This window comes from Myripristis murdjan, chromosome 13 (assembly GCF_902150065.1).
Source record: "Myripristis murdjan chromosome 13, fMyrMur1.1, whole genome shotgun sequence".
Lineage (NCBI taxonomy): Eukaryota > Metazoa > Chordata > Actinopteri > Holocentriformes > Holocentridae > Myripristis > Myripristis murdjan.
This window is the reverse complement of record NC_043992.1, coordinates 8,281,823-8,306,917: the sequence shown is the minus strand read 5'-3', so window position 1 is coordinate 8,306,917 and position 25,095 is coordinate 8,281,823. Positions and strand designations below refer to the sequence as shown.

Genomic DNA, 25,095 nt, shown 5'->3' with positions numbered 1-25,095 from the left:
ACAGACAAACATAAAAGATTACACCTAGATAGACATGTGCCCTCAATGGTTAAAATACATGCAAATGATGGTTCCAATATTTCCAAAGGCTGGAGGAATATATTGTCTCACTTTTGGTATGGTCAGTTAACGACATAATAATCCCATTCCTGGACTCAATCAGCCGAAACCTAAATTTATACATAAAATTCCTGACTAGTGCTTGGAAAGTGGGAACATTACAGTTCACGAACATCTTTCTAGCACTTTCTCACCTTGTGTACTTTAACAAGATTCTAAGAACATCATTATATGCCACCTTAATCTTGTTCATCTTGGCTTTATTGTGGTTACACCATAGGTGTGCTGTGTATAGTGAAGTGCAGTAAGCTCTAAAAAGTAATCTTTTCTAATGTACAACAGGTTTGTGTGTGCGCGTGGTAGCACTGTGTGATAATTGTGCTTTATAGTGAACTAAGCAGTGGCAAGTTCCCTCCGTTGAATTACACACCATACCTCAACAAAGCAAACCACTTAACAGCGAAGCCTAAATTTTCTAATGTATCCCCTCCACCCCAATCCCCTCTCCTGCAGCCCTTACTTGGGTGCGATGTGGCTGCATAGTTAGCTGTTAAATCCCTCCTTAAATCCTTTTGTGGTTATTACAGTTTCAAGCACTCTGTCTCACCCTTTCATTAGCTTATTTTAATAACCCCCTAGACCTAGTGAGTGCTCAGACTCTCAGCATTAATAGACCTCCCTTTCAGTAAGCATCCACACTGGCTAAAAGCTTCCGGCTGTAGCCCCAACCTGATTTAATATTCTTTTCATTAATGGGTGTGTCACTGAATGGCACTCCGAGGGAGAAAAATGAGCAGATCTCAGTGTTGGGGGGGACGGGGGGATTGAGGTGCCCTGGGGTTTTGATTTAATTGAATGTATTCCCTGCTTTTATTTATTATTATTTGTTGATGAAGCAGTACAAGTGAATCTGAAAGCAGCTGTGGCTCAAGTGGTCAAGAGCAATCATTCACGTTTGTTTCTCTTCTTCCTCCCCTGTTCCGTCTGCCTCGCTCGCTCCTCTTTCGTACCTACTCATTTCTTAATTTGCAGCTTTATTGGTCAGGGATTTCAACCAGATGTGTTCACATTTCAAAAGAAGGGAGTCGGTCTGGCTTGCTTTCTCTGTAGACACACGTTGCACCCCACAAGTACACTGAGAAGTCTGTCAAGTTTGCTTTTACAGTCTGAACTCACAGTGTCGTGTCAGCTCTCTTCCCTGGCTCAGTTTTTGCCCTTGAGACCAGGCATATATATTTTTTCTCCCTAACATGTAATTTCTCCAACTCACTCCTCTTACGCGACTCCCCACCAAGGAAACACAGTGTGGGTGGTGGGCCTCCATCTCCTCTGTTCTTTAATATCACTTCTCCTCTCTTGGTGGAGAGAGGCCATGGAAATGTGGCTCAACCCTGCAGTCTTTTAGCACACATTACCCAGGACACCCTATGTAATTTCCTGCCTGTCAGGCAGCAGGCTGGGTTCAATACCCCCGGCACTAAGGAGAAGATAATCACCATCATATATTTAAAGGAGGTTGGAGAAGAAGCGAGGGGAGGTAAGGAGGGGTAGGGAGGTGGGGGTGATGAAGTTTAGAGGCTCTCCTAGCGACAGGTGTTGATTAGACTAGGGGTGCTGTGCCCAAATCCCCTATGTATTTTCTGCTAGGCATTCATGAACTGTCTGGCAGTCATATCTGAGGGCGTCCGTACAGTACATAGCAGAGCGCCGATGAGGAGAAAGGAGAGCTTCGTGCAAGGTGTTTCTTACCTGCCTGGAGAATGCTGCAAATAATCATCATCTAAACCAGTCATTGAAGCGGTCAGTATACTTCAAAAGACGTTACACCAGCAAAACAACAGCCCGATGGACACTTCCTGGAATACCACGTGCAGTAAAATCTGTGAAAACGGGGCACAGAACGGTCACAAGTCACCTGTTGAGAGCCAGTTTGACCCCTATCTTACACCCAGCGCATGTGTCTTTGCTAATTTCCAGCTGGCACAGATGTCATTTTCTCGGGCATTTTGTTGCGTGGGTGTGTTTGTGCACGAGCAGATCCGTTTCCTCTGCAGAAACGCTTTCCTTCATACCTGGAAAATCCACCATTATAACAGCAACCCACCAAGGTGCAAGCACACATAGCTTTTAATGGGCATGGGAGACGGCGCTCTGATTGGTGTGCTGCATGTTACGCCCCAAAACGCGCCCATGATTAATGAAGAGACTCAGTACAGCCCTTTAGAACCAGACGCCTGCCGCAACGGCCCTTTTCTGCCATTAAAATAGTAAAAGTGGACACACTCTAAATGCACGTGTGGCATGCACAGCCTACATGTGGAAAACAGGTTTCCAAAATAGGCATAAAGTAAACTATAAAAAGAATAATGTGCAAAAAATGTATGTATATGAAAGCCTTTGTGTGTTTTTTATGCATATTTTAAAGCTGCAAAAGTTGATCAGCATTGGAAACAAGTCAGGTTATCTCATCCCTGTGAAAGATTTTTTTAAGACTAAATATGAGACTAAATAACTGTTTGGATGGAGCGTGAACTGTACATTGTGAGATATCTTTTATGGCAGAGCTTCTATTATATTTTATGTTGTAATGATTATTATTACAGTATATATCTTTGTTATAATATGCAGCTTGTCTTGTGTGCAGTTTGCACTGAATATTGATGCTCCTCAGTGGATTTCTGGGCAGCATGAAGTGACACACATGCACATTCAAAATTGCAAATATAACCAATAAACCTAAAGATATTTCCATTCAGTATTTTGTGAGGTCTCTACTACTCTTTCCTCTTGATGACTGTTAGAAGCTACAACAGGAGACAGGAGGAGAATTGTCAGTCCACCCTCCTCTCCTTCAGCTGGACAAGTTTCCACTGCAGCGCTTGTCACTCATTTTGATTAGCTGTCTACCTTGCAACTGCAGCTAGCCTGAGGCTGAGGTAACCACCATCCATAAAGCCTCCCCGTGTGATGAAGAGGCAGACGGTGAATGTGGAGTGTCTGTGATTAAAAATAAATAAATAAATAAATAAATAAAATTCCAACTCTGGTGTCCACGGTGTCTTTGAACATTTGAATTTGCTGTTTTTGTCTTTTCCTCCATTGCTGTTGCTTTGACTTACCTGCCCTGTGGCTTGCAAGACGGTGCTGCTGTAAAACCGAGATTTTTCACATTTTTTTTTCATGTTCTGGAGCAGCCAAGTGGACTTTCACTAGCTCAGTTTGAAGTGATTTTGTCTTGTAGGGACTCCTATCAAGAGAGATTTTTTTTTCCCACCAGCATTTAAACAATAAATCTGACACTGATCCTGCCTCACTGACCTGATGTTTCAATAGATTTCAAAAGATTTAATAATCATAATGTATAGTTGTTGTTGTTTGTTTGTTTGTTTGTTTTTTGCTGTTTTTTTTTTTTTTTTTTTTTTTTTTTTTTGACCAATTTAGTTTTTCTGATTTTCTGATACTTTCCTTGGATTTATTTACAAAAAATGGAAAAAAGGCAACATGTAAATCAGGAAGCAATTACCCAAAACTTTGGAAAAAGAAAATGTATGGGTCAGATTTCTTGGACCCTCTGGGAGACCCTCAAGAACCCCCGGGGGTCCCCAGACCACACAGATGTTGCAGTGTTTCCGTACTGTGGTGTTTAATGTTCTGCCGTTTTCTTACTTCATGCCACAGTTCATGATTGTCGAACCTTCGTTCCCATCTAAACATATGTTATATAGACTTCTAACAGTGGAGTGAATATCTGTGAAGGGAGATCTTCTGACTTTGAAGCTCCCTCATTCCCTGGTGTTTCCCAAATCCCTCGCCACTTTCAGGCCGGAAATTGCCATGGGAGACGAGTTTGAGAGACGAGGGGGAAGGCCACTCTGCTGCAGCTAAAGCGATGATAGCCTGGCCAACCATCCTCGTCCCTTTTCCCACCAGCTCCCATCACCTTGTCAGTGCATCCAGACAACTCTATCGAGCTTGTACTTAATTCCCCCATATACCTGGCTTTGCACCATTGACTCTGACGGGACTGATTTCCCACATTATATTCTCCCTGCAGGGCTGTGTAACAGGACCAGCGGGCGATCTCCTCCCTCAGGAACTCATCCTGGTCCTACTCACACCCCAGCACTTGATTGATTGATTGATTGCTTCATTTATGGATTAAAAACCCATAGGGATAACATTTTAAAGTGAAAACACTCATTTCCAACATGGTCCCAACACCAGTCATCGCCTTGGTCTGTTGGCATTTACATTTTCCTCCACGTGTTAGGTCTTTCTTGACCTACTTTTGAACTTTGAACAACATATAAAGACAAAGAAAACTGTTATCAGATGTCATTCAACTACTAATTTTCAAGAATAGCTTGAAACCCATCTTTCCCTCTAATTGTTTCTGATGTCCCTTTGCTATTTTTACTTTATTGCTATTCATGTTTTACTCTTGTGCTGTTTACTACTGTTTTATGTGTTCATATTTTCTAGCATTTAATGGTGAATCATGTAGTTTTAACAGGTGCTATTACCCAGTTGTAGCACTGGCCAGGCCCATACAGAAAACACCACACTGTCCCAGCATCACTGAGAAAACCAGTTTCAGACCAGCAAGGAAATTTAGGGATGATCACACTTTGCGTCACAGACACACCGGGACTGATAATGTACTGCACAATATATCCTATTTATTTATTGTTATTTATTGTTTATGCGAAAAACATTGCATAGTTTTAGCCATTTGTATCATATATGATACACATTTTCAATTCCTTTTTTTGTTTTCAGTTTAATCAATACTTGACCAAAATACTGTTGTATACCTTTGAACACTTCCCCTGTTCACCCTGGACCATACCATTGGCACTTCAACTACATATCATATATCATACACCAGAAAGGTCGTGTAATAACATATTTTTTGAATTTTTTATATATATATATATATATATATATATATATATATTTTGTTATAGGACTAAATAAAGGGTTCAATTTCAAAAAATTTGAATTTTCTGCCAATTCTTTCATAGTTCAGGCTTTATAGGGTTAACTGTTTTTGCTATGCTGCATTGTGGTTCTGTCTGACCTATATTGCTCCCAGGCTTTGTCTAATCTCTCGACATGTATGGAAAACATAATATTAACAAAACAAAAACAATGCTTTACTCTTTTGACTTTTCTTTCATCACTAAAGACGCTGGATTGCTTGAAACTACATTTCTTTGTCCCTGCAGCTACATCATTTAAATAAAGGTTAAATGAATTGCTCTGTTAAAAAAAAAAAAAGAAGCTCTGTTGCAGTTTCTCCTCTTAACCCATTTCTGTTCCTTGGTTGTTTCTCGACAGGAACCAACCCGAACCGGCCTGGAGCCTTCCCAGGTGCCAACAGCCCCGGCCCAGTAGCAGACCTCTATGGAACCGCCGGTCAGGACTCCGCTGTGGGGAACTATATCAGCGCTGCCAGCCCCCAACCTGGGTCCGGCTTCGGCCACAGCATTGCTGTGAGTATTCCCACTTTGTCAACACCACCACCATCATCATAATCATCATCATCCTTCACAAACTCCTCCTCACTGCCTAAACTCATCCATCACCCTGTTGTTCTCTCCATTCCACCACTATTAATGAAGAATGATGTAGAAAATAGCAAATTAGGTATATAATGGAGATCATTCAGACTGCAGTTCTCTTCAATTAATCAGCAATTTTTTTTTTTTTTTAATACCTTTTGCAATCACCTTCTGCTGCCTGCATTTTAGGAATTATGCTTATCTGGTAACAGTGTACTCAAAACACAGCACCTGAAATATTTTTTACTGAAAAAGGCTCAAGCCCTGAATTAGGTTCGGTAGTTCTTTTGTGTTCCTTTGCCAACATTTTCCCTATCATCCTTTTCACACTTCCTCCTCTCTCTCTGCTGCCGAATGACAAACTGTGAATTTACACGGCATGTCATCACCTCTCTGATGTGTCGCTTCTGTTCATGTGCCAAGCGGGTCAAGGTCAACAACTGCCCATACAAATGGCCTCTCCGTCATTCCTAGAACAATTATTTTTCTGACATTTTCTACCTTTGCTGAATGTCAATATTTTGAGGCCTAACCTTTCCAGCTGGGATTGCCGGGAAGCCCCCCAAGAGCATAATTTTAATCAAAAAGACTGTAATAAACCTTTTGCAAACTACCGCTCTGAGAAGATTTCTTTATGCCCTTTGAAGCCAGACCAGCTGATGCCATCAACCTGGATATGTTACTTGTGAACTTTTGCTGGATGGGATAGGGCAGGCAGATGAAAGCTAGAAAGCCAAAGCCATAGCTGATTCAATAAGAACTGATAACCATAGACGTGTTTCAACTGTACCCCTTTTGATCTTCTGTCCAAATACCCAACAGTGAGTTGACCAGAAATCTGAAGGCCTTTTGTGCGTTTGGCCACCTGCTATTTGGCGCACAAACACCTTGAATACTCTCTGATAGGCCGGTTTAAATTCCACAGGGTATTCCCAGGCTGTTGAGAGAACTGTATAGAGACTTGACAATAGCTCCTATACTGTGATCGCAGAGGAGCCATTCATGAAATATCAGTTGTAATTGAAATGTCACCTCACCACCTAACTTTGAGAGATGGTTTCAAGCTTTTCAAAACGAAACGGGGGCTGGAAAATGATGGATCCCCTTTGGAAATACGATCAGAGAACATTAGCCTTCAGAATCCGTGGTCGGAAATATTTCATGAAGTTGCCACATATGGTTTCCATAACCTATAGCTGAACTACTTTTTAAACTTTTTCTGTAGGCTTTCAGCGACTGATTATTGCAGGACATGAGCAAAGTATGAGATATCACAAATGGGCTGTTTTCATTAAAATATACTTCCAAACAGTTCTGGGGTCAATGGCCTTTTTAAGAAAAAAATGATCCAAAATAAATAAATGAATAAGTTTGCATATGCTTTACAAAGAAAGCAATGCCTACCTGAGCAAACTATATATTTAAAGGACAATGTACAGTTCTGTTCATATACTAAGACCTGTCTGACCACCCTTGATGTTTACTACAGTATATTTTAGCACCATTAATACATATAAACACATTTTTTAGATTGTCATTTTGCTTGACCTTGAACAGACGCAGACTTGGTTAACAGGCTTCCACCTTTCCACACTTGTGAGAAAATTTGTTGTGAGGAAGCGACATAATCCGAGCATTAATGAAGCTTTTGGGAAAACCCAGCACTGCATGGCTCAATTTCACAGTTGGGCTTTATTATCGGGAAGGCTGGTTGAGAAATAACGTGATTTGTATCATTCCCATGCCATTAACTCATATCTGCATAATTACAGAATTGTTTTGCATGTCTTGATGTTTTTGATGATTTGATTAATATGTGTTAGCATGAATGTGATAAGCCTCTGGACTTGTTGATCTGGGAACAGTGGGTGTATAACTAACGATATCAGTAACTCCAACCTTTTCTGTAAAGGCACACTGTCCAGATTGTCCAAAGTAAGGTATAGAGCCAAGGATATTCAAATAATGTCATTAATAATAATAATAATAATAATAAATGTCATTTGAGTGCATGTCCTGACAGTCAGCATGTGTTTACCTGGCGTCCGGACTCAGCTGTATAACAACCAGGTTGACTTTATGGGTGGTGGTTTCACACAGGATCACACTGTCAGGGCCTGACATCGGGGTCGAGACCCACTTCTCTGCTGCCTTTGCCAAAATCCAAATTATGGCACCAAATTGGGACCTAAACGTTGCCCCTGATGCTAAAATGAGTCAGACGCTTAGAAATGAGAGAGATGATTTTCCATTCATGCTGGCAGCACATCCCATGAATACAATATACCCACCAGCTCTAGGGTTTTTTTTTTTTTTTTTTTTTTTTTTTTTTTTGCCTTTTCCCAAGAAATACATACTGACACAGGTACTAACTGTACACTTCTAGGGTCCATTGATTGCGACAGCTTTTACAAATGGATACCATTGAAAGCTAACAGGTGGCTGGTTGCCATCTCATTTGAGGTATTATATGTCATTTTTTATGATATCCCAGTCCTTTTGACCCATAAGAACATCTGTTGTTTTTCATTTGACTTTGATTTCCCTTTTCATTTTCTCCCTGGCTGTTTCTGTTGTAATTACCGTGTTTACTGTCCCTCAGTAGCATGTTGTAGCTTTTCACAGGGTTTGTGACAACACTAATGTGTGTGTTATGCACCAAACAACTTTAGTGGAAAGCCCTTTGAAAAGCTGTCAAAAAGTTGTTGACTTCCATTGTAGACTGTTCTCACAGTGGATTCCCCCTGCAGCATGCCTCTCTCATCGTAACTGTAGTATTTAATCATCTTTTGACATCTTTTGACTGGTGTAACTGTATGCTACATGATACTGTTCATGCAAACTCTGCTTGTTTTTCCGACTGTTGCTTTCTCTGACATTTGCCAGTTAGTGTGGATGTTCTCCAGAAAGCCCTTAGGGAGAGAGGATTGAGAGGGGTTGTCCTATTCAGTCAACTGATTCCCTCAATTTTTATATGTTGCTTTAAAGGGACAGATCCATTTTTGAAAGTTTGACCTTATTCACCCCCTCCCCCTCAGCTGTTCTGTAGTGTGGAGTGAAATAATATCACTTTTTTCAAAATGGACAAATTATCCCCATAATATTGAAAATTTCAACTGTACAGTGTTTGGCAAACAACATGGAAGGAAATTTATGCCAAGCTGTCTTCAGGAGGGGTTCACACAAGGAACTTTACCTAGTTACTATGTGCAGAGCTGCCCCTCCTGGCCTACAGCAAACCACACTGCCATTTTGCCAAAGCATCTTACCACAGCAGTCATTGTGAACCCCATCTGAAACTAGTGTATCAGCTCTTAGCATCAGCATAGTGGGTCAGCACAGGAAGCCACGGGAGAAGGCAACACCTGAAAGCAAAGTTTGTCTGTACTGTGTTTTGTTCCCTATCGACCCCACATGTCGACACTAGACGACTCCCAGGCAGTCGTAGTGCTAGTCTCTCTGCATGCCAGATACTAATGCAGTCATACTACAGCTTTCTGCCCTCACCTCCAGGCATGTAGCAATTGATCATGTAATAATACATGATCAACTGCCACAAAGCCTCGTGTTGAGAAGACCGCATGCAAGTTGCTGTGTACTGTGCCATCCTCCTCTTTACCCGTTCAAAGCTTGAAAACAAATTCCTTCATTGATTTGTTTACAGTCAGTTGGACCAACAGAGAATAGACCCCGGCCATAAATCCAAATTCCAATATCCACAAATAAAAAAAAAAGTTTAACAATGCAGGGGATTACAGTTGAAGCAGAAATTGAAAGGAATTGAATCGTTTAAGTGACAAAAAAGTTTTTTGCAAGAGGATTATGGCTTGAAAAAACTTTGGCAGCGGAGGCTCCAGCTCATGTGGATCCCTGTGTCCCAAGCTTTGACCAGCCTGTCTCAAAGTCTGATCACCTGCCTAAACCGGCTTCAAACTTCACAGCCAAATATTGGTGTGACAGGGTATCGACAGGTGTTTGAAAAAATCTTAAGAAGTCTTAAATTTAAAGTTTTAAGACTTTCATGATTCCACTGTATTTTGACATTTTTTTCTAAATGATTTGATGCAAGTATGAAATAAGGTAGAGATTTTAGACAGTCAGTGATATTAAGCCACAGCAGTTTCGGAAAGTAAAGAAAATAAATTGGTTAATTTTACCAAAAGAAGTCAATGGAAGCGGCAAAAGTGTTGGTTTTATTGCTTATGTTGTATTAAGTTACTGCATTCAAGTTTGACGCACATGCATGTCATACTGTCTAACAGAATGTGAGAGACATGTTGGACATCATGTCCTTTAACAGTTAATTTGTTTTTTCTTAAACTGCTCATTTACAGTTTCAGAGCTTTCATTAGCCACAGTGGGTTCATGCACAAACAGGCTGATGTTGTCAGATTTTTGTTTCTTTATTTTGTTGCGTAAAATGTTAATCAGCAAAATTCTTTTTTGTCTATTTTTGGTGCTTGGTGGTCATTGATGTGGTGTATTTTTTTTCCCACCTCATCTTGGGTACAAAGTGGTTTGTGCTGTGGTGTTTCTGCACTACACTTTCTGGAGATCACTTGCCAATCAAACATACGAGGGGTTATTGATAAGTTCATGGCCTAACTAAGGAGTCAGTTATAGAAAAACAAACATTTATTTTTCAACAGTTTCCTTGTACCTTAACATACGTAGTCCCACTGATTATGGAGCATACAGGTCCCTTTTCTGTAGAAGCTGCTATCTTGTACCTCCAAGAAGTAGGGCTGTGCAATAAAAAAAAAAAAAAAAAAAAAAAAAAAAAAAAAAAGCAGTTTTGAAACGTAAAGGCACTCATTAGCCATCTTTCATTAGCAGAATTTTGTTTTTTGCAAACATCTGACAGTTGGGACATGAGTCATGCAATATGCACTTAAGGGCAAGTGAATATGTATTATTGTTGCATAAGGAAAAACAGCAAAGACCGTTTAAAGTTAAATAATAAATAGTAATTCGCTGAGGCTAAGCCAGAGGATTTAACTGTTCTTGTTCCCTTTAACCAACATGCAGTTTATAATAGATAGCTATTGTACTAAATTTTGTGTGGGTCAACATTCAGTATCAATATGTATCATGATGCATATCATATCACGGCCTCCGTATCGTGATACACATCGTATTATGAAAATGCTGGCAATACCCAGCCCTACCAGGAAGTGGTCCACAGCATCAAAAATGTCATTATCTATGGCAAAATAGCAACTACCTTTTTCATCTTTTCTAAGAGGTAGTAGCGAGAGGGTGCCAAATCAGGAGAATAGGGTTGGTGTGCAGCCAGTTCAAATTCACCTTTCTGCATTACAGCCATGACCACCATGAACATGTGGGTCAGAGCGTTGTCCTCCTGTTCCTTTGTCAGGAGATCAGCCTAGCCCGCCTATGATAGGGTGACTGTTTGCCAGGTATTCCACTAGCAGAACTCCTTCTACATCCCAAATAATGTTGGCCTGCTGACGTCACGGTCTCTCTGTCCTGAGAGTCAGAGAACCTGGGCAGTTCCACTGCTTTGATTGTTCTTTTGTCTCTGGTTGGAGGTCAAAGACCCAGGGCTCATTCAGTGTCAAAAATCACTGGAGAAAACTCTCAGGATCCACCTCAAAAATAGCAAGACTGTCTCTCGACATGTTGTGTCGAGTCTGTTTCTGAAGTTCCAAGAAGCTTTGCGACCCAACAAGCTGACACTTTGGGAATTTGGACGTCATTGTGTATGACTGCATAGACACATTCCTAGAAGATACCGAGCTCAGTGGCAATGCCACACTCGTTCACTCATCCACTATGATGATGTCATGAATCTTGCCAGTGGTCCTCCGTGTGGTGACGATGACTAGCCTTTTCAGATGGGGGTCGCCATCCAGGCTCTCATTGCCATGTTTGAATTCAGCAACCCCTGTCTTTACCCGCTGTACGAAGGGGCATCCTCCCTGAGAGTGACCACCATGTCCTAATGGACCTCTTTCAGTGTTGAGACCAAGTCAGTGTGGAAAGTACAAAACCCCATTACTTCAGTGAAAGTATAGATACTCCTGGTAAAATATTTCACCACTACAAGTGAAAGTTGCTTGGTCAAATTTTTAAAGTAGTGGAGTTAAAGTAGTGGAGTACTTCCAACTTTTTGTGTAATCATTCAACAAGATGAATATCAAGCAAATTCAGAGAAAACAGTACAGCTTGCTCATTTCTTAACGTAGGTCACAAACTTGTCAATCACCTCTTGTAAAACACACCACTTACTGTGTGCTAAAGTATTTTTTTTTCTTTTTCTTTTCTTTTCTTTTTTTTTTTTTGCTGGAAAGACCTACCTGACACCAGGTTTTCAGCATCAAGAAATGTAAAAGCTTTCATGAACTGGATCTAGCTCGAAGCACTACTGTGTCAGTAATAGAAAGTAGCAAAAAAATGTATATGAAGAAGTTTGAAGTCATACATCAAATTGATCTTAAATTTAAATTTAGAGTTACATTACAAAGGGCTAAAATTGATTTGTAAGTCTTTGATTTGGCTTTCTAAAACCTGCAGATACCCTGTATTGGCATCTATGAGGTAAAATCCACGAAGAGGACAGGTGAAGTGTTGGGACACAGGGACTGAACAAGGTGGTAAAGAGAGGCTGTTGATGCTGACTTGCTTTTGGGCTGTGTGTTTGTGCTACCAGCAGAGTATTTCAGGAGGCCCGGGGAAGGCAGGCCGGAGTTTCTAAACTGCTTCTGTGTACAGGTGATGCCATCCAGCGCCAATCACTACAGCATCCACACGGTAACTGAGAGTGGAGGTGGCACCAGATGAAGAAACAGCAAGGAAAAAAAAAATCATCTCAGAAAAAAAAGAAACTACAATCTGCTGTACTATAAATCCTGACCTGGCATTGAGATCCTTTATATCTGACTGTAGTTCAATATCTTTGTGTAGAATTTTGCTGTTTGTCATTTTCCTTTTGATAATTTTATTCTCATTTTAATTGCTTTTCTTGGATTACTTTCTCTCCTTGGTCCTCAGTTCAATAATGAGAGTTTCTTCACTTTAAGTGTTTAGTTCTGATCATTTTATGTGTATTTTTATGTGTATTTTGATCCTCACATGAAAACCATGTATATGTCACCACACTTTTTTGATCATCGTTTGTCTTTTGAGGCACTGTGGATATTTGTTTTTATCCTTGGTGATTCAAAGATTGTCAGGTGTCAATTTGCACATACCAGACATCTGATCTGAACCAGTGTGGCTCTAACAGAGGCAATATTGGTTCACGTTTCAAAACACAAGATAAACTAATAACTCTTAGTAGCTTTGTTTCTTGCAATGTTGTCACCATACGTACCTATTTTTGGCAATAAGAGGACTACAATATTTTCACAGTCCTTTTTTATAAATGTTTTGTTGTCTGGAGAAAAAAAAGAGAAAAGTTTCCTTTTAATACTATGTGAATTCAGATTAAAAAAACAAAGAAGAAGAAGAAGAAGAAGAAGAAGAAGGAATATAACTGTAAATAGTATTCCAGTCACTGCATATAATGGTTTTGAGAGAGACAGACTTATTTTTGTGATGGGTCATGAGGAAAAAGGCTGTACCACGCTGGATGGGAGGACGTCGACAGCGCCAACTTCCACCTGAGTCCCGTCCACAGCACAAAGGCCACGAGACCCCCCAGCTCGAGGATAAGACGACCCCCCATGACAGATCCTACACTGTTGGCTTGCTCTGTAAATATCATTGGCTTTCTTACTGTGGCTAATGTCATACCAGCATATTTGTCTACATAATGAGCTACAATGTGCACAGCTACAAAAAGATGACACAAGGTTATTATTAACACTGGATGTTGTCACACAAACATTTTTTCATAGATGACTTCTGATCAATACTCTGTCGACACACAACTGAAAGACTCACTTCTCCGTCACTCTTCTCTCTCTCTCTCGCTGCGACTTTGGAGGTCAATCGCATAAAAACAAATAAATGACAGAATCCAAAGCACACTTAATAATAGTGTTTCTGTTCGGGAATACTAGGTGGATGAGTATTGTCCAAATATTTCATACGGATGGTAATCTGATTTTGTTTCACATGCTGTAACTGTCTTTCACTGCTTATTTCTGTCACACAAAAAAGGCAATATTTCAAGTTAGATTATTATTATTATTTTATTTTTTTTTTTTTTTTGGGGAGGGGTGGGGCAAATTCTTTGTCTTTTCAAGAAGATGTTAAAACGAGTGTGTCTCATTACCTCAGTCCTGTGTGTTTTGTCTTATAAACGATGACCAGATAACTTATTTGATGCAGAAACAGAACGATAATATGAATGGATTATGAAGATGTTGCACTGTGATTAGCAGTAAAAAGGTGAGACCAGATTTTATTTGCACATTAGTTGGCTATTTGAAATGGTCTCAGTGATGTGAAGGATTGTTATTTTTCGAATTAACTTTTTCAAAAAAAAAAAAAAAAACAACTTTGGTTAGCATAAGTGTAAATGTCAGGACATATGTTTTACTGTTTTCTAATTTTGACAATTGCCATACAGCCTGCACACCACGGGTTTGTCCACCAATATTACACAAACAGAATTTTTTTCATACAAGCAGAATAAAGGAAAATAGAGAGGATTGTTATGTATAATCATTTCATGTAAATAGGAATTTGCTAAAATTGAGAAATCAATCTTCCTTAAAGTTTTAAATGGTTTATGAATTGATAAATGTATATCCTGTTTTTTCTCTCCTCTGTGCTGATACAGATATTTTACAAATTACTTTTACAAAACCGTGTGAAGCTGAATGCTGGATTGTTTTTAAAATAGGGACTTAAAGTAATAATCAAATAACCCAAAAAACAGAAATGTGTATGTTATCAATTATAAAGAGAAAAATGTATGTTCCCTTGAATGATTTACATTTCTAAGAAGGATTTGTATCAATATTTTTGTGGTTGTTAATGATTACATGAATAATAACTATAATACTAACAATAATAATATTATGTACTGTACATCCATCCAGTTCTCTCTCCATTCCCTGTCACCTCCTACAATAATCTTACGTTGATCATCAGTGTATTTCAGTAATGTGTGAAAAAAGAAAATCAAATGACCTTGTATAGGAGTGCTGTCTTTGATACCAGTGTAGTGGTCTATACACATATTTGTTAATCTTCCTCCAATCTGTCACTCCCTTTGTCTCTCTCTCTCTCTTCTCACTCTCTTTCTCCTAGTAGTTAGTGATAGATGTTACGTAGTATAGATAATAATAGCTAGTAGTCATTAGATGATTTAGGACCAGTAAGGATAGAACTTTCTCTTATTAATTACCATATGGGGAAAAAAAAACGCTGACATTGGTTTCACTTGTATTTTTCTGTTGACTTTCTGTTTTGTGCTTATCTCACATGGTTTCAACAAACCAAAGCTCTCATTGAAAACATTTAACGGAAGAAATGCTGTAAGATGGAATTGTAAACAAGGCATTAATTGGATCCCCACCCTTGAATGTTTTAAAAGGGGTGTGCCATACTACCTTAAATGCTAATGCTAGATATGCAAAATACTTTGATTTCTTATTATTTGTCAGGAGGGACACAAGTTATAGTAAAGAGCAGGAAGGATTTTATTACATGAATGAAAAATAACATATTTTTTTAGAAAGTTATAACAGATTAATGATAATAATGGTAATGATAACAATAATGATTATTATAAATATCATTAATCTAAATTCTAAGTTTTAATATTTGTACTCTTGAAAATATCCCAGTGGCCCATGGCACTACTATTTTTGAATACTGTTTTTTTACTTGTTAACTTAAGTACTTGTATACTTTAGTTTGAACTCATCAACTCTTTAAGGATTTTAGTGAATTATTTTTGTACTCTTGAACCATGGAACCAGCTCTTATTTTAATCAATGTTAGATTGCCGTTCACAACAGCTTCGTTATCAAACTGCAGCCTGCAGATCAAGGCTCTACTGTCTTGTCTAACCGTGAATATAATTACTTACATAGCCTTAGACACTTGAAGTAACTCTCTCCTGGACTGTGCCACATTGCGATGCTAACTAGCTGTAAATGGAATCAGCTGTTTTGCCGAGAATACCGTTGCTCGATGGTAAAAATACGACAAGTTTTAGCTTTGCGGCTCGGCTGAAAGTCTGTCGAGCGATGTCGGAGACGAGCAGGCAGTCGTCCTTAGACAGTTTGGTAGCAGAGGCTTTCACCTGAAGCACTTTACAGAAACATGAGCTGCATTTCAAACCACAAACCCTTGTGTTGTTTGTGCTGTGCTCTGCCTGCTGAGCAACACGTTTGCATCGTTCACTCTACATGGCTTAGCTGACTCAAGGACCCAATCCCAATGTCCCAATGGCTGCACCTACAGACTCACAGGCTTTGAGACTAGAGTGTGGATACCCGACTCGTGCCTGTCTGGACCCAATGAATTGGGCCGGGTTTGGATAAAAATTTTATAATTATGTTTGGGTTTGGTCCGTTACTTTAGTGAAAAATGATGGACTTGATGTCTGTTCTGGGCAACTTTTTGGTAGAGGTCTGCTAGAGTTTACATGACAACGCTGAAGGCAAAACTTAGGCTATTTCAGGCAGTAAATATAACCTAGCGATGGAGGACAAGCAAAATTTCAGGCTAGGGTTGGGTTCAGACAAAAAAATGCCGGTCAGATCTGGGCTTGATTACTAAGCTCCTGTCTCAGGTGGAGTTTGGACTAAAATTTGCAATCTGCACTCTTCTCGAGACGCATTCCTGACAAGTCAAGAAGGCTCGGGACTGTCCCGCTGTCTGGCGAGTGCAGAGCGGTTCTCTCAAGTCCGAAGTCTTCACTGACTTGAGGGAATTCCCCACAACCCAGCGCATTGTGGCATTAAAAATCTTCATGTGATGTGGGGTTAAATGGATTAAGTAAATTGTGGTATTTCATTCCAAATTTAGTTTTTGAGAAAATACGATAAAATTCCTTCTTTAGTAAGTGTGACGCCAGTAAAATTTGTACCAAGCCATCTAATTCCCTCAAACAAGTTCTACTGTTCTGGTCATTAGTTTATAGAAATGACATTACGCCATTTGAAGCAATCGTAATAATGGTATCCTATTGCTTACACAGTTATTATATTCAAATGGACATTTAATCAGCTACACAAAAGTAGAATATCAGTGCCTATAAAAGATATTTGTTTGTTTTGTACTGAAGAACCCTTCAGGTTTAATGAGACTTTATCAAGGAGTTGATAGTAGATTGACACTTAACACAATTATGTTAGCAGGAGTAAGTACAATTATAATAGTGATGGGTGTCATTGTAAAGGCAGCGTGATGTCGCAGTGTGTCGCCCCACATGAAGCCCATAAACTTGTACATGCTCACGGCATGTACATTGATCAGGCAGGTGGCATCACGTAAAGCCTGTGAGGGTCCCGTGCTCAGGGTGGACATTGGGATTGGGTGCAGGAGGGATCCGCCTGTCCTTTGGCACCGCAGTGCAACTCATTTTAGTCTTGGGGTTTGGAAGATACTACGTAATAAAATTGCATCTGACAGTTTCACAGTGCTGTGCCTTTATTGAGAATGGTGAGGCAATTTACTATGGCTGTTAAAACTCTGTTAATAACACAAAATCTTCCACAAATGATGCAGTGAATTTTGAGTAGATTTTCCAACCCCAGCGAAAATAAGGCACTCAAACAACGGACAGAACCCGACGCCATCGCGTTGACTCTTCGTCCGTCTTTGCCTGGCTCAGCATTTGATTAAAGTCGGAGCTGTTTACCCTTTCAAGTAGTTGATTCAGTACCACATCTTCTTATGCAGTAGGCCTTCATTGTTTTGAGACTTTTTTCAATTTGATCTTGTAGCTTGGACTTTAAGGTAGCATGGCTCTGTTGTTGCTGTACTTTTCTTTCACATTGACAGCAGTTTACAGCTAATGAATGTTACACATCTTGCTAGACTAGTTCATCATTGGATAATTGTTGGTTAGATAAAAGAAAAAGAAAAAAGAGCAAAAAAAAAAAAAGAGAGAAAAACACAACATATGACCTGGAAGGTGTTGGGATATATTGGGAGCGTACTACCGTATCCACTTAAACTTGAATCTTGAGGCAAGTGCTAGGCAATGGCCAATCGATCATCCTGTCAAATACCACGCACACATACTGTCATCTGGGTATATAATGTCAGTACATGTACACAGCTAAAGAGTTTAAGTGTATGATATATGTATGTTGGAAACACTGTCTATTTGTGAATGCCGAACACACTCATGTCAGAAAATGAGCGCTGAACTGTTTAAGTAGCCAACACTGTCGTAAGTTTTGTCTCTCATAAGGTTTTCCCATGACGCAGACATCATGGTTGTACTGGTATATGCAGGATATTTAAATAAACTCTGTACCCAGGGATCAATACTGTTTCACAGGATTGGTCCTTGGTTATAGCATCTCCACGCAGACTTTAAGGTTTTACGTTTAGAAAAGCGGTACAGTCATTCGTGTCTCATTATGTGGCTCTAGCAGACGTTTGTCATCATTCATGCCTCATTTGGGGGTTTCTGATTGCCTTGCCCATTCCTACCACTTGCCCATTTTTTAATGTTAACAGACTTTTTACCGCGAGAGCTGACTGAACGGACTGACTGTCTGAAAGCATCTTTCAGGTCTTCTTGTATGGCTTGCTCAAGCCCTGTTGTAAAAAAAAAAAAAAAATAACTAAAGTGGATGGGGGTCTCTCACATCCCAGATGTGGAAAGTATAATTTTATATTTGTATTTTCAAATAATGATAATAAAAGATGTTTGTGAAAGGTTTCCATCCTCTACTGTGGTCCAGAAATCAATGTGTTTGTCTGGAAAAAAAATGAAATAAAACGAAACTGTTTTGAACCATTTCACCTAATGTTTTTACTACTGAACAAGCTTAACCACAAAAAAAAAAAAAAAAAGACTTTTGTTTTTACTGATATTCATCCTTGGATGTATGGAACGCTATATTAGACAGTACTGGACTCAACAGAGAAAAAAAAACAAAAAACTTCATGTCGCTCAATATTTATGGGTGTTTTCTATGAAAAATAAATAAATAAATAAAATTCAACATATTAAATTTGAGATTTTACTATAATTACCATTTATAAATGAACTCAAGAAGACTGTCAGCCTCTACCAGCCTTTACACTGCATTTTACATCGAGTAACACCAGATTACATTTGGTTTATTCTTAAGTGAACAAGAGGCAACAGGATAAACGGAAACTGTTACATTAAATTTAAGAAGCTTCAGCAATGCCGGTGTGAGACAGAAGTTAGAAACTGTGTCCACCCTGCTCTCATTGGTTTACAGTAATTATACCAGTAATTATACCAATGTAAATCATTGACTTTGGTTATAATGTATGGATGACACATGTAGCACTTTTAAAGTACAAAACATCATTGATTGAGAGTGAGCTTGTCATCATTTAAATAACATTGTAACATTGTTGTACAACCATTGTAGACTAAATTCTGAAAAGATATTAATATATATGAAAATATACAAAGAGCTGTAGGCAGAACAGCACTCCTTAAAGGGGTAGTTCACCCATTGTGAAAAAGGTGCTACTATTTTACTTCTCTCCCTCCCAGCTGTTTTGTAGGACAGTAGTGGTTCTATCTTCCTCTCATTGTTACTGAGTGTTGGATACTGGCTGGATGCGCCAAATGCTAACTGTTAGCCTCCTGCCATCGAGGTGGACTTCCCCCCGGCTAACACTCTCACAAATAACTGCCTTAATCCACTCGAAGAAGGTTTAGCATCACTCACAAGTGCTTTCCAAATTAAACTGCACATATGATACCAAGTGTACACAGACGATAGTTTTGCTCAAATTACTGTTTACTCTACACCTGTATTTTTCCTGTTCTGGTAAGTTAGCGTTTCACACACACAAAAATAAGGGTTCAAAATTGGTTCTCAAAAAGTTCCAAAAACAAACATCTGAAAAGGCTTATTCACTGAATGAGCTGGCTCCACTATTTTGAAAACTGTTCTTTTCACGAGTTGTTTTTTGTATTTGCAGGTTTGCAAAAACTGACTAGTCTGACTAGTCTTCCCTATCGGGAAGCAGCTCCAGGTGTGGAGATCCTTGGGGTCAAAGGTTATCTGGTCTGCAGTCTGCTCCCTGGACAGAGGAGGAGCATCGCACATGAATCTTATGACCATGAATTCACTAAAACATGGGAAAGACTTTCATTTCGTGGCCACAATTTGACAAAATTTTGCGAACGACTTGGTTCAATTGAGGGAACGAATTATACTGCATGGCCACCAAAAAGTAAATATTTGCCTCAAACTTGATTTTTCCAAAATGTTCAGTTTTACTGCACTAACATTTAGAGACAGATAAATTGAAGACATGAGATATTGCATTATCACAAAATAAAATAAAAAAAAACCTCACCTGACACGATATTTAAAGCAGATTTTCAGAAATTTCTCTATGGTGGAGCATGCTCTCAGACTCCCTAAGCATCTCTGGTGAGTTGCCCTTTGGAAAATTAGTTGTATGGCATTTCTGCTTATTAGACTTCACAGTGAAGAGAGAAAAGATGAGAGCGGCGAGGGGTCCGGGCTGATTTAAGAGCCGAGACGTTGTATTTACATGGTACTGTAGGCACTTTAGCCAAGTGAGCCTCGAGGGTCCAGCTTCTTAAAATTCTTTTAACGGTTGCCCTTTTGGAAAAATTTTGCCCCTGCCCCTTTCAGAGTCTGCAGAAACCACTGCCTCCCACCACACTGTCCAGTATCACACCTGCCAGCGCTGGCTCTGCCACAAGGACGATGTTTACATGCACAAAATAATTCTGTTTTTTGCCCTTATTTTCCAAAACAACAACAGACCACATTCATATGGTGGCCAGTTTCCTCCGACGTCACGTTCAGGGCGGGAAGATTAAAATCTCTAGTCATGTTGTACCGCTGCATTGCAGGTTGTGTCTTTTGTAAACGTAGGAAATCTGACAAAATGTTGTTGTTTGACTGCGTCCTGGTTGATCAGCAAATGGGAAAACAACAGTTAGTAAAAATGTGGAGGGACTTAAGGCCACATTTCAAGGTAAAATAATATATTTGATCACCTGTTAGCAGCCATCTTTATGTTTTTCCACTTGTTTGTTATCTTTAACTTAATGTACCATGATTCATTTTCATCAAACTCAAGTTTTATAAGTTACAAGTTTTATAATTTTGAATTTAAAATTATTCGTTGTCTTGACTGTGTGGAAATTTACAGACTTCATTCAATTCGATCTTTTAAGTTATTGGAAGGGGTGGAGTGGAATTTTCCAGGATGCTTTTGAGCAACGGACGTCTCCTTAGCCCAGTTCATTGATGTTTGGCTCCTGTTCCCTATTTAGGTCTTTGTTTTGTGTGTGTGTGTGTTGTTTATCATGTGCTCTGTGTGTTGAGTTATTAATTTTAAGGATGGTTTTATATTATTTGTGCAACACAACTCATATCATCTTTTCATTTGCTACGCATTTGGCTGTATGATATCTGGATTTCAAAGTAAAAGCCTGGATGTTGAAGGCAGACAAGCAGAAAGCAGTGTTCTTCTTCACAGCAAAATCCAGATTGTGAAAATATTATATGAATCATTCAAAATTGTACTCTAAAGATATTAGGGGGGTAATTTCTTCATCAGAAAACCATTACTTGTCACTTGTCAAATATGGATTCGGGTGCGTCCCTACAAAGCATCAACTTTTTCTGATGAGTGATGTGAAGTATTAATTTCTTTTAGAGTGACGTTGAGTTAACAAATAATCATTAGTTACTTCACTTTTACAACTGTATCAACATTTTCAACTTGAGTTTGTGAGCTGAAACAAATTCTAATCTTTAGTGGGTTTAACTCATGATCTTAAAGGCAGCAGGGAAACTTATGTTTTTAAGTTGAACTGTCTTGAATTTTTTGCAGTGTAAATGACCAGAGAATGCTCCTTAAAGTGAGTAATATCAGCATGTCCCGCATGTCTTCATCAGGAAATGTAGAAGCCCTAATTCAGATTTTCCAAACAGAATATGCTGTTTACATGACCTGTATCAATTTAGGAATAGTGTCATATTTGGAATAATAGTGGACAATTAGTGTGCATGTTAACGTTCTGATTGATACAAATGCATCGGGTGGGAGCCGGCCAGCAAAGCAGTCAATCAGCCCTCAGCTCTTCATCACCGCTTCGCTGCGGCTCGCTCTCCCCTCATTTGTCAGAGCGTTTCAAACCCAGTCGTCACATTTTCTTGTCATATTCTCATGGCAAACTCATTCATCTGCCCACGGCCCCGGGCTCAAAATAGCCATCGGTGTGTGTTCATCTGTCTTCTCTAACGCCGTCTATTCACCGCCGTACACTGCTCAAGACAATTTCAGACAAATTGTTTGGTACGAATTTGAAAGAAGGATGCTCAAAATCACATCAGCCGGCCGCACGGAGCGAGCGCACACCATTCAGACGTAGCAGGAGGCTGAGCCAGTGGAGCTGCTGCATGTGATATTCATATTACACGAGCGAGGTGAGGGCGGCTGTCCTCATGGAGCCCTTGCGGTCCAGACTGTTTTACTTGGCAGTGAAAAATGGCAACATGGCCTGCCAGCTGAAGTTTTTAAGTTGAGCCGCCGACCCCATTTTCAGCATGAGAAATTGCTTCTGAACTTTTTCACAGCAGTCATTCTGACATGGAAATGACATGAAATAGCAGGTGCACACAGGTTTTACCAGTAATACTAATTGAGGTTCTGTGGGACCTTGGTTCAGTTCATCGATAAAACCTGTGTTTACCTGCTATTTTATGTCAGTACGGCTGCCGGGAAAAAGGTGAGGCGAGGCTGACATCCCTCTCACTCAGGCCCACACTGACACAAGCACTCATATGCACACACTTAGGAATACACACCTCTCTCTGCCACATGAACCCTGTTCACTGTCACCAGACACACACTGCACTCATACACCCCTGCTACCTGATCTGGCTCCCTGCTGCACTGCAACTTCTTCAGATAGACTCATGACGACAGGGAAGACGGGGTCAGAGGGAGGGCAGACCGCCAGCAGAGCAAAAGAGAGCACTTCTTAGCCATTTCTACAGCAGCAGTAGTTAGCACCTCTGCTACTTATTTATCAAATTTCACATTATGAGATGCCGCTCTTACTGTTGCTGCTCATTCTCATGGCTACTTGGGATAACAGCAAACGTGGTGATGTTAAGGGATGATGAACCATAAACATGATTGGGAGGGAAACCAACAGGCAGAAATGAATTGCTGCCTGAGAGAAACTTTGCAGCCTAAAAAAAAAAAAACTTTATTATTAAAAGTGCACTCTTCCTCAGGCAGCAATGACTTGCTTTTGTGTGCTACTCAAAACATGCTGCAATGCAAATGGTCTGCATGTAAATTTCAGCTGTTGTTTTTGTGTTTTTGTACAAACCCACAAATGTTGTATTTGTATTTTTGGGTGTTTCAATTAGAAATTCAAATTTGAAAATCAAGGGATTTTGATTATATGTTGTGAAATCTTTAGTACCCCCATATGACTTGCCAAATGATTTGTTGCAGTGTAAAATGTGGGAGAATTGTAGTGAACGGGCCAAATCACAGGTATGGTCCTTTAATCCCATGTTATTGTAATGCCAAAGCAAGAGTTGAGACGGTATCCATGCTATTCCACAGCTGCCACTTGCCTTGTTTTGTCAAACAGGGAACTAAATATCTTTTTGTTGTCTGCTTCAGTCGATTCCCAAGGCCAGTTTAATACATAATTTTGCCATGTCGTAATGTCGTAAAATGTTTGTGCTTGTTGGGATGACATTTAACTTGACCAGCTTCATGGAGTGAGACATTTTGGCATTTGGGAGAGTAATGACTACAGTATGAAATTTTTGTATAACTACACTGTCTCCGTAGAGAGAAACAAGGCAGACGCAGCAGGCACCATTCATCAGTGCTTATAGAAAGGCCAAAGGTTTTTCTGAAAGTTTTGTGCTCATTTGGGTTGACGAATTTAGCCACCTCATGTTGCCATCTGTCAAATGTTTGGTGGTTTCATCTGAATCAACAGCAGCTGGAGAGAGAGAGAGAGACTCCCTGAACCAGGCAACCTATACATTGTGTCAGAATGAGGTTGATGGTAAGACCGGGACCTTTGAGTCATGGCATGGAGCAGCTTTAACACAGGGCATCAGCTGACTGAAGAGAACCAATTAAAAAAGGTTGAAAAATGACTGCAGGTGCCTGGGGGTCTCCAGAGAACTAATTTGGCAAGGCCCTCTGCTCTCTGGTGTGCATTTAAAAGCACGCCGCTCCAGTCATGCAGTTGTGGATGTGTATGAGGGCTAAAATATCACCAGGGCTTTGTGTCTCCCTGTCCTCTTTCACCCAGTTTTCTCTAAGCACGGTGATAAACGGTTTGCTTGCTTCGTTTGCCTTGCTTAACTCACAAGATGACAACATAATTTTACAAAAAAAAAAAAAAAAAAATCACAGTGTAGTCGTTCTTCCACCAGATACTAAAAGTAGCTTCATCTTGCTTCGTGAGATTGTTTATCAAAGACCTAGAAAATACTGGAAGGACAGCAACGTGCAGGATGTGGCCAATATTATGGCATTATGTGAATTATGGCATGGTAAAAGTTCACGTTTTGGTTTTCAGCTGATACCAGAAAGATATTTAGGTTGCAGTTTCACAGATCAATGCAGGTTGCAGCAGGAGCAGAATTCATGATTTTGGGGCCAAAGGCAAACACAGGTGTGGAGCCCTCCACATCCTTTGTTCCCTCTCTTTCTTATTTATTTATCTTGCAAGACCTACTTATAAGAGCTTCTCTTCACGATTCCTCACGCTGAGTTGAAAAGTACAGCAGTGATGTGCAGTGCCCTTTGAGCCAGATTTGGGACAGAGGCGCTATTTGCCCTGAATTTTGTGCCACATTGTGCTTGTGTGTTTTGTGAAACCTTTCTAGGCTACTAAGAACTGGTATGAAACTGAACACAGACCGGGGAATCCCAGTAGCTCATCCATTAGAGTGCATACCAGTTTAGCAAGGCCTGATACCAGCAGCCTGGATTCAAATCCAAGCCCAGGCATGTCATCATCTGTCTCTCTCTCCCCCCATGTCCTTCCTATCTCCCACTGCTGTCACTATCAAGTAAAGCAGAAATGCCATGAAAATAATCTTGCAAATTAACACTGCATTATGGAGAATAAAAAGTTAACTGTCAGCACTACATGATTGCTGAAGAAAACATAATATTTTTATGCTATTGTTACCTCTGATGAAAATAAAAGAAAACCAAAAAACACATCTGCTTCCACCTGCTTTGATCCTCACAGCCTGGGGTCAAACGCCTACAAGAAGTCGACCATCGGGTGCATTCTCCCAGCTGGAGCCGGCGACGTCACAGCTTTGCTATATTTTTC

At 39.9% G+C, this 25,095-nt stretch overlaps 1 protein-coding gene and 1 long non-coding RNA gene across 9 annotated transcripts in view; one reads left to right on the top strand and one right to left on the bottom strand.

Annotated features, from left to right (window-relative positions):
* LOC115369625 (RNA-binding protein Musashi homolog 2) overlaps nt 1-18,522 on the top strand; it is a 367,622-nt gene extending 349,100 nt beyond the window's left edge. For 4 of the 8 annotated variants that reach the window (XM_030066269.1, XM_030066265.1, XM_030066267.1 and 1 more), the window contains 3 exons: nt 5,401-5,555; nt 8,011-8,087; nt 12,360-18,522. In XM_030066269.1, coding sequence (XP_029922129.1) covers nt 5,401-5,555; nt 8,011-8,052 — 197 coding nt within the window. In that variant the 3' untranslated portion in view covers nt 8,053-8,087; nt 12,360-18,522. The remainder of the gene's footprint in view (nt 1-5,400; nt 5,556-8,010; nt 8,088-12,359) is intronic. The other 4 variants (XM_030066268.1, XM_030066264.1, XM_030066266.1 and 1 more) reach the window with 1 other exon arrangement.
* Nucleotides 18,523-19,411: 889 nt separating this feature from the next.
* The window catches only part of LOC115369630 (uncharacterized), a 46,940-nt gene continuing 41,256 nt past the window's right edge, over nt 19,412-25,095 (bottom strand). The window contains exon 5 of the long non-coding RNA XR_003929184.1: nt 19,412-19,799. This is a non-coding gene — a long non-coding RNA (uncharacterized LOC115369630). The remainder of the gene's footprint in view (nt 19,800-25,095) is intronic.